Below are 10,223 nucleotides of genomic sequence, written 5' to 3' on the forward strand. Positions count from 1 at the left end.
ATTTTAGAATAGAATAGAAATTTATATCGAGAGAAGGACCTTAGATGTGGTCTCTTTATTTGAGTATATATTTTATTTCTTCTATAAGATCCTAAGCCCCTTCAGGATAAGAACTATGTCTCATTTATTTAGTATCACCTCCATTACCTAGCATAATAGTGCCTTGCATATAGTGAATATTTATTTAATGTTAACTGAATAACTGAATTGAATGTAGCCTACTTTCCGCATTTTATAGGTAAGGAAACTGAGATTCAAATTAAATGCTTTGCCCAAGATGCCATAGCTAGTTAGTGGAAGCATTAGCACCAAAACCAAGGCTTCATGATTTCTAGCCAGTGTTCTTACCATTGTGCCACTATAACATATACCACATGATTGTTTTGGTTGTACCAGAAATGGCCAACTTCAGGGGTCGTACATGATGCTCTCGTGAAGCAGGCATGATGAAAAAAATAACCATTGTGAATTGTATTGTTGATAGAATAAAAAGAATAAAGCATACTTTGAAAGCCTTAAATACGACAGTTAGTGACCCAAGTTCTAACTAATCAACAATAGAGATGTTTTCATATTACTGTCTTTTTATTTTGAAGATTGAAAGAGGAGAACATGAATCTTTGTGACAATGACTCCATTTGGTCAGTGACCTTTTTTGATCCATGCTATAATCTTTCATGGTTGGTCAGGTTCAGAAGCCTTGCTGTTTTTGAACTAGATTCTCTTTGACTTCTTATTGAATTATCGTACTTGTCCATTTATATTTCAGTTGTGTCTGACTCTTCGTGACCTCATTTGAGGTTTTCTTTGCAAAGACACTGGATTGGTTTGCCATTTCCTTCTCAGTGGATAGAGCACCAGACCTGGAGACAGGAAGACTCATCTTCCTGAGTTCAAATCCAACTTACTAGCTATGTGACCCTGTGCAAGTCACTTCACCCTGTTTGCCTCAGTTTCCTTATCTGTAAAATGGACTGGAGAAGGAAATGGCAAACAACTCTAGTGTTTTTGCCAGGAATATCCCAAATGGGGTCACAAAAAGTGGGGCACTACTGAAAATGACTGAACAATAACAGCCATTTGTTATGGAGGTAGATTCGTTTTTTATTCTGACTTGTTGTTTACAAAGGCATGCTGATTTCTGCTACGTGTTTTGTTCTCTTCAAAGTATGCCCAAATTAATTTTTTTTCCTTTTAGGAATTTTGTATGGCACAATGACTTTGGAACTTGGTGGAACTGTCAACATTACGTGTCAGAAAACTGGATATAGTGCAGTACTTGAATTCAAATTAAAGGTCAGAAACTGTTAATGGGGCACCACCTGGGTTAGGGTAATAGTATGCTAAGGATGAGCAAAGTGGATTATATAAAGACCTAAGAGGCTTAGAATCTCAGACAGATAATATTGAGGTGGAAACATGTACAGTACACATAGATAAAAATGAAAACTGTATCCCACATACATGAGTAGATAGTAATGTATTATAGAGGCTATATGGTAACATTTGATTTGTGTTTACACGCCAGAAATGATACCAAGCTGCATTGTGAGATTCATCTCAGCCTAACAAGTTTAAAGAAAAAAAAAAAAACTCCCACCAAACAAAAAACCTACACACCGTGGAACATAGAATGGTTGAAAATATATTGATTTACAAAAATTTTGATTCTTAAACACAAAATGAAAGGTCATCCTTTTCTCATTCTACTATATGTAAATTTAGCATAGATAAAAAACAAGCATTTCATCAAAACGTCTTCTTTGATGGAAGAGCAAGTGACAAGTTTGTGAGTCCTCTATGTAGACTGTTTCTGAGGTCAGTTGTTTAAAGTACCATTTATTAAATCAAGAGAGGAAGTGTGGTGTAATGGATAGAGAATGGGCCAGGAAGACAACCTGGGATAATGTCCACCTCTTGTGTGTGCTGGGGGAGTAACTTAACATCTTGGTGCTCCAGAGTGTGGCCTGAACCAGATTAGTACAATTGGGAAGTATTGAACAAAATAAAAATATAATAAAGCATGACATTACATTTTAAAACTAAGTCAATTTATGGCCTATAACAATTATTATGAAAATTTGGTGGGTTCCATTTCTATTTGAGTTTGACACCGCTGCTGTATGTAATTTTATGAGACAGTAAGTTGCAGAGAAAGTACAAGCTTGCATCAAAATCAGAATTTTAGTCCCCATCTTTATCTCTATCCCTTGTCCTATCCCTATCCTTTTCATTATTCCTCAGTAAATCAAAGTCTTTGAACTTTATAAAGTTTTTGTTTCATGTACCAATAGCTCTAATCAAAACAGAACCCCTTATCCCTTACTTAACTTTAAAACTGATGATATACTGGTGCTTCCTTCATCTGCACATGTACAATAAAATGATATAGAGAGGATTAGCATGGCCTCTGGGCAAGGATAAAATACAAATAATGAAGCTTTCCTTTCAGCATTAGGACAATAATGAACATAATTACAGCCTTTTGACAAAGAACAATACTTATTCGTGCCAAAGCGTCTTTTAAAAAAAACATGGGAATGGAAGGACCATTTTTAATATGATTAAAAAGTATATGGTTAAAACTAAAAGCTAGAATTATTTGAAGTGGGCGAATGCTAGAAGCTTTCTCAATAAATACAAAGAACAAAGTAAGGTGCATTTTTTTCCACTAATATTTGATACAGTTCTAGAAATGCTACTTAATATAGTAAGATGAAAAGAAGAAATTAAAGACATAAACATTAGCAAAAGAGACAGTTATCCTTATTTACATTCAAAATACTGATTTACTTAGAAAACCTGAGAAAGTCAAAAAAGAAAATTTTCTAGACATTTAATGTCTTTAATAAAGTAGCAGAATAGAAAATGAATCTGCAAAATCATTAGCATATCTATATAACAATGGCAAGATCCAAGAGGGAAAAATAGAAAGAAAAGTCCAATTCAAAATAACAAAACAAAAAAAAATGCTTAAAATATTTGGCATTAAATCTACAACAAGAATTATATGTAGTTATAAAACACTCTTTAAAGAAATAAAGAATGGTTTAAATATTGAGACATTGTTGCTTATTGTTAAGATGCATCAATTTGATAAAAATGATTATAGTTAATTAACAAATTGAATGCTGTAGCAATCAGATGACAAAGTAGGTACTTTATTCGGAGTTAGATAAAATAATAACAACATTCATTTGAGGAGTAAAAGCTCTAGAATCTCAAGGGAACTGATGAATGAAAAGTAGGAATGAAGAGGGAGATAGCACTTTCAGACTTCAAGTTATATTTTAAAGTAGTAATCATCAAAACTGTTAAGTAGTAGTTAAAAATAGAAAAGTAGCTTAATGAAACAAACTATATGAGAAAGAATTAGAAATGAATTAAATAACTGAGTGTTCTGAAAAATCCAAGAATTTAAATTACTTTGGGGAAACTGCCTATTTGACACTGATAGGAAAACTGACTCACTTTTTGAACGGAGAAAATTAGTCATTCAGTTAGCATGCATTTATTAAGCCCTTTTTATTTGCTAGGCATTGTGCTAAATGCTGGAGATACAGGTAGAAAGCAGTTTGGCAGAAATTTGGTTTAGACCAAATCTTAAACTATATGCCAAAATAAGCTCAACATGGATATACTACCTAGTGTGACAAAAATGTCACACTATTAAAAAAATCTGGAAAAGACCCCTATAACAATTATGGCTGGACAGAAGAACACAACCAAAGGATAGAGAAGATTACAAAATATAAAATAAAATATGACGCTGAAAAGTTTTTATAGTTAATTACAAATCAGTGCAAGCAGGAAAAGGAGAGAAATTATTTATTAGGGGATGTGTGATCATGGTCAGCTTAACTTCTGAGTCTCATTTTTCACTGTCTGTGAAATGGAGATAATGATATCTGTAGTACCTACCTCATAGGACTGGAGTGAGTCTCAGAATGAAAATAAACCACTTAGTTCTAGGGTACTTAGTTGATGCATATTTTTCTTCTTCAAAAAGTGGTTATTTGAATCTGTTTTGATATCATAACTGAAATAAAAAATTTTAATCATAAAGTAGTTAGTTCTGTTGGAGATGTCTTTATGAATCTACTGGAGTGGAGCTATGATATGTATATATAAATACATATGTCTATATGTGTAGTAAATACATATGTATTTACATGTAACTTGCATGTCTGGTAATACTTTATATGTGCAGTAAAAATTTTGAATTGATGGAGTAAAAGTTAAAAAGTTAGCCTGGGACAAAATGCTTTAAGAAAATTGGGGCACTAAAGTGGCCACGGTTGTATCAGGGAAAGCTGCACAGAGGAGGTGATACAAATACTTAAAAAAAATTTGACCCTGTACAGGTCATTATTTTTTGCCTCATTTTTTCCCCAGAGACCATGTCTATGTAAAATACTTTATTATTTGCCCACTAAGAACATTTGAATTCATATTACAATATATGAATGCCTCCAAACAAACCAACTATGAAGCATTTTTGTCTTTGTGACCATTGTTGTATGCATATAGTTTTTAAATGAATGAAATTTTTTTAAAGCCATTTCTAGGTAGCAGTGACTGTGTTAATCAGATATCAGGGAAGCTTAAACTGGGAAAAGAAGTGTTGGCTACTTTGGAAGGCCACTGGGTAAGTATCAACTTTTGCAAAATTACTTTTTAAATGATGTTCAGAAAGAAAAGTAATGACTACCTTGATGTTCATGAGTGCCTTCTTTTTATTAGAAATGCTAGTGATAATACTTTATTAGATAAGCTATATTTTTATAATTCACTGGGTGATTTCTTGATGATATATTTAACATTTTAGAAAGAAACATTTAACTAAAAGCCTAAGGCAATTTCTGTTAAGCCAGCATTAAGAAAAGGAAGAAGTGACATATTAAATCATAGTTCTGTAATTGCCAAGCTCATATAAAGTTTTCATCCAGTTTAGTTAAGAGGAGTTAAAATGAATGAAAAGGTACGTCTATACTGTGGGCTTGGATTGGATTTTATTGTTGATGCCCATTGCAAAGAAAATGAAAATGACTTCTGGGGACTCATCTCAGTGGCATGTGCAGCTGTGTAAAGATTTTTATAAAAATTCTAGTTATATGCATATATCAGTATGTTTTTTAACAACATATGTGTGCATATGCACATGTTTAAAAATGGGATTTCTAAGACTCTTCCAATGGATAAATTTTCTCCATAGATCGTTTCATTGTAGCTTTGCTGAATAATGCTGTTCACCATTGAAGAGCCAGTTATTGAGACTTTGATCGTATCTAAGATGCATCCTTATGTCTTATAAAAATATTTTGATTCAGTAGTTCTTAAACTGAATGTGTAAGTAGGTATTGTCTTCAGTTACTTGAAAGTGATCTGAATTGCACCAGTCTCAGTAACTGAATTTATTAGAAAATCATAGATAATTTGATCTATAATATTAGGAAAATGGACTGTAGATAAACTTTTAAATACATATTAGTTCTCAGAAGATTCAGTGGCAAGAGGAAATGTTCAAATTTTAGACAATCAGATTTGAGAGAAGAGAAGAGGTATACAACTAAGTATGAAAAAAGTGATCAAATCACATTCTCCGGTAGTTGGCAGTCAATAACAATGTAAATCTGTAAAAACAAAGGGGATTCTTAAAGATAACCTAATATTTGATTTTTTTAAAAATAGGATAGTGAAGTTATTATTAATGATAAAAAGACTGATTCTTCAGAGATCTTTTGGAATCCAACTAGTGAAATTAAACAGCGGAGACTAATAAGGCACACTGTAAAATTTGAAGAGCAAGAACCATTTGAATCAGAAAAGTAAGTATGCTTATTTTCAGGTAAATTAGTTATTTTTGTCTTCACTTGTTATTTCATGGGTGAAGGAAAATCTATGAGTAAATTCAGCTACTAATGGAAATCAACGACTATTTCACAGTTTTTAGTCAGAATTGCATGGCAGCTAGAGATTAAGTGACTGACTTACAGTCATATAGCCAGTATATATAAAACAGAGCCAAGTCTTTCCAACTCCAGGGTTAACACTTTAGAGATTCATCATGCCACAAAAAGATAAATGTGTATTTTCAAATAGCAGTTTCCCTCTTCACTGTTTGCAGTCTTTTATTTTCCTTTAGTCTGCTGATATTATTTTATTGTGAATTATGAATTTGACTGTATTCTGTTTGGGGGACCTTGTAAATAACTATAAATATAAAAGAGAAAATCCTGCTCTCATGGCACTTACCTCACAAGTACTCATTCTCTTGGAAAGAGAACACAACTTGGATTTAAAAATATGCAGGCTCTCACTGCAACTCTTCCACTTCATGATGTGACCCTTGGAAATGTCAGTTTTCTGAGGATCACCGTAGCAGAGTTCAGAGACGTTTGTTGCCAGGCTTGTCACAGGGTTATAAATTTTTCTACCACATAAGTTCTTGAAGACATTCTACTACGCTCTGGAGGGTTGCAGTCCACACTGTTTGAATAAAACTGCAGATCATGAAATTTTGGGTGGAGAAACTATTGATCTTGATGTGCCAGTCACTAATGAAGTGACTGGAGGAATTGATTCACATCCATAGCCTCAAGTCTCACAAAGGAAACTAGAACACAAAGTTGCAGTCAGATGTGTTGGTGGCTCTTCATGGTTTTCCTTAGACACATTAGAAAGGGAGTGGGGGAGTTTCTTTTTATCATATTCCCACAGATGACAGACTATTTCATGGGCTACTTAGTTTTTCTCAGTTACTTATGATGATGACCAAAATGTAAGCAAGTTGACCCCCTTGATGATAACTGTAGTTTGTGTATCCATTCATTGCAGAGGATGAAGAAAAAGAACTTCACAAGCAAATTAAGCCTTATATATATTCTGATATTTAGTAGCTTCAGTGCCAAAATGAGCACAGGAAATGTTGAAAAATATGTTGGAAAATGAGGTTTGGGATAAAAAAAGGAGGGGGAGGGGCATAGGTTTATAAACTACTACAAAAACCCTGCTCTTGTACATAAGTAACATGTTTTTAAAAATTTTAATTTCCCTGACTGTTCTTAAATAGACTTGGAAACCAGCAAATATGTAAGTACTAAAAGATATAAAAAATTGAATTGAGTATTTCTTAACCATCATGAAATATGACTCACTAATAGTCATTTAGGAATCAGCTGTCTGTGACACTAATATACTGTTGGTGGAACTGTGAACTGATCCAACTATTTTGGAGAACAATCAGGAATTATGCTCAAAGAAATGTGAAACTGTGTATACCCTTTGACCCAGCAGTACCAGTATTAGACTTGTTTCCCAAGTTGATCAGGGAAAAAGGAGAAGGACCTGTATGTTCTAAAATATTTATAGCAGTTCTCTTTGTGGTGGCAAAGAACTGGAAATTGAAGGGATACCCATCAGCTGGGGAATGACTGATTAAGTTGTAGTGTATGATTGTGATGGAATACTATTGTGCTATAAGAAATAATGAGCAGGTTGATTTTAGAAAAATGTGGAAAGACTTGCATGAAATAATGAAGAGTAAAATGAGTACCAAAAGAACATTGTATACAATAACAGCAATATTGTTTGAAGAATAACTGAATGAATGCTTGTTTTATTTCTTAGGTTCAGAATAAAATAAATAAGTGAATGAATGAATGAACGAACAAACAAATAAATAGAGGGGAAAAAAACCAAGAGTATTATTCCATTATACCTGTGTAGCATGATTTTTTTTTTAGACAATTCCCAATGGGTTCTCAGCTTGGAGCACAATTGAGTAGGTTAAAAAGGCTGGATAGCTTTGAGAAATTGTGTATTTTTCACATATTGTTGCCACAAAATCTGTCTCCTAATTGTGTTAGATAGTTTTGAATCACAGAATACCTTGAAATCAGAAGTATTTGTAACCCAAAAAATCTTATATTAGTGTGATAGTAGTGGGAGTAGGAGGCAGATTTGAATGAAACTCATAGAATTGAAGATTTAGAGCTGAAAGGGTCTTTAGAGACTCTTAAGTCCAACCCATTCTATAAATGAGGAGGTGGAATTAGAGGTTAAGTGACTTGTCCAAGGTCATACAGATAGTAACAGAGGCTTAATTTGAAAACAAGTTCTCCGATTCCATATCTAGTCCTTATTTTACTTATTTTACCATCTTACTTCCTGAGTTAGAATCACCAAGACTTGGTTAGATAGCTAGAGATGAAAAAAATAGCCCAATCAAACATAAACTTAAATTATGAGCCTAGATAGCAAAAGTTGGCATTATTGACAGAAATGAGGAGCAAGTCAGAATAAGGGCAAATTTAAGGGAGAAATGGTAAGCTCACTTTTGGAAATGTATTTGTGGTCCCGGCAGGTGAGATACTTTCTAGATAATTAGAGATGAGCTTAGAGTTTAGAAGGAAGGCCAATAATGAGAGGTTCAGGTGTATCATTTGGGTCAAGGTGCTAGTTGAAGCTATAAAAGTGAATGAGTTTGCTGAGGAAAAGAGAGGAAAGGGCCAGAAATATACCTTTGTGGAAACCCAAGTTGAGGGATCCAGAAGAAGGGAAGTCAATAAAGGAAACAGAACAGCTAGAGAAGTAGGAGAATCAGGAGAGTAACCAGTTTCTGAAGCCATAGGAAGCATGACTATCCAGTGAGTGGGAGAGACAAAGAGCATCAGAAAATCTGAGCCATCTAACAGGATGATTCATAAAGGCCATTGGACTGGGCAATTAGGATCTTAATAACAACTTTAAAGAGAGAGCAGACTAAGCACGGTGAGTTAAGCTCGATTGCAAGTGGTTGATAAGGGAATAAAGAGTAAGAAAGTAGAGGCAGGTAGGTGGCATAGTGGATAGAGCACCCGACCTGGAGTTAGGAAGACCTGAGTTCAGATGCATACTAGCTGTGTGACCTTGGACAAGTCACTTAAACTCTGTTTGCCTTAGTTTCCTTAACTGTAAAATGGGGATAATAACAGCACCTACCTTCCAGGGTTGTTGTGAGGATCAAATGAGATAGCATTTGTAAAGTGCTTAGCACAGTGCATGGTACATAGGTGCTCTGTAAGTGTTTGCTTTTATTAGGCAGTATTTGACTCAGCTTCATCCAGAAATTAGCAGTGATGGGGAGCAGAAAGATAGAACAGTAGAGGTATAGAATAAAAGGGCCAAAGTAAAGTAGAGGTGTCAAACATGCTGCCCACAGCACTCGCAAGTGTGGCCCAAACCAGATTAAAATGTAATTAGTTGGGAAACATTCGATAAAATAAACAAAATACAATACAGTAGAACATAGATAACATTACATTTAAAGCTAAATGAATGTGCAGTCCATAGGGATCCTTACATATAGATTAGTGGCCTCTGTTTCTAATTGAGTTTGATGCCACTGAAGTAAAGGATTCTTTAGGATTGGGAAATCAGTGGAGAGGGAAAGATTAAAGATTCAGCAGAGGGAAGGGATGACTGCTTGAACAAGGACCTAGAAGAAATGGGAAAGGAGGGAATCAAAGGTACAACTAGAGGGGTGGAGTTGCACCATTGAAAAGCAAGAAGAAATATTTGGTGTAGGGAAGGGGTCAGTGTGGGGTAATGGAAAAAGTTTTAGGTCTGTAGTCAGAAAATCTGTGTTTATGGGATCATAGGATTTGAGACTGGAAGGAACCTTGGAGATCATCTCCAACCTCGATTTTCCCAAGGTTACACAAGGAGCAAGTGGCAAAATCCTGATTGAACCTAAATGCTGTGATAGAGTGGGTCCTGGAGCCAGGAAGACATGGGTTCAAGTCCTGCTTGTTGCACATATTGACTTTGACCCTGTACCAGTCTCAAATTCTAAGTAGCAGAGAAGGTTCTGACCTAGATTTGTAGAGGATGTTCCTCACCAGGAGCTTCCAGTAACAATAAGGTCACTGGTCCTGTCTTTGGCTGTTGTGGAGATTTAATCTAGTGTTGTTTGCAACTCTTTTTTAGATTCACTTTCAATGGGGTACATTTTAATCTGACATGAAAGAAGCACAAAAGAGCTTTTACAACGGAGGGGAAAGTGGAGGAGGTGGGGGGGAGGGGCACTTGAGCCTTTCTCTCATAGGAAGTGGTTCAAAGAGGGAATAGCATCCACTTGGTTGGGTATAGAAATCTATCTTACCATATAGGAAAGTAGCAGGGGAAGGGGATAACAGGAAGGGTGTGTGTGTGTGTGTGTGTGTGTGTGTGTGTGTGTGTGT

General features: G+C 34.9%; 1 protein-coding gene and 1 pseudogene across 6 annotated transcripts in view; both read left to right on the plus strand.

The window, feature by feature from the left end:
- The window catches only part of OSBPL8 (oxysterol binding protein like 8), a 214,993-nt gene that overhangs the window by 187,117 nt on the left and 17,653 nt on the right, over positions 1-10,223 (plus strand). For all 6 annotated transcript variants that reach the window (XM_027842484.1, XM_027842488.1, XM_027842485.1 and 3 more), the window contains 3 exons: positions 1,199-1,296; positions 4,559-4,648; positions 5,692-5,828. In XM_027842484.1, the coding sequence (XP_027698285.1) occupies positions 1,199-1,296; positions 4,559-4,648; positions 5,692-5,828 (325 nt within the window). The remainder of the gene's footprint in view (positions 1-1,198; positions 1,297-4,558; positions 4,649-5,691; positions 5,829-10,223) is intronic.
- LOC114028305 lies at positions 2,353-2,449 on the plus strand (annotated as a pseudogene).

Source organism: Vombatus ursinus, unplaced genomic scaffold (genome assembly GCF_900497805.2).
Source record: "Vombatus ursinus unplaced genomic scaffold, bare-nosed wombat genome assembly UNPS02014874.1, whole genome shotgun sequence".
Lineage (NCBI taxonomy): Eukaryota > Metazoa > Chordata > Mammalia > Diprotodontia > Vombatidae > Vombatus > Vombatus ursinus.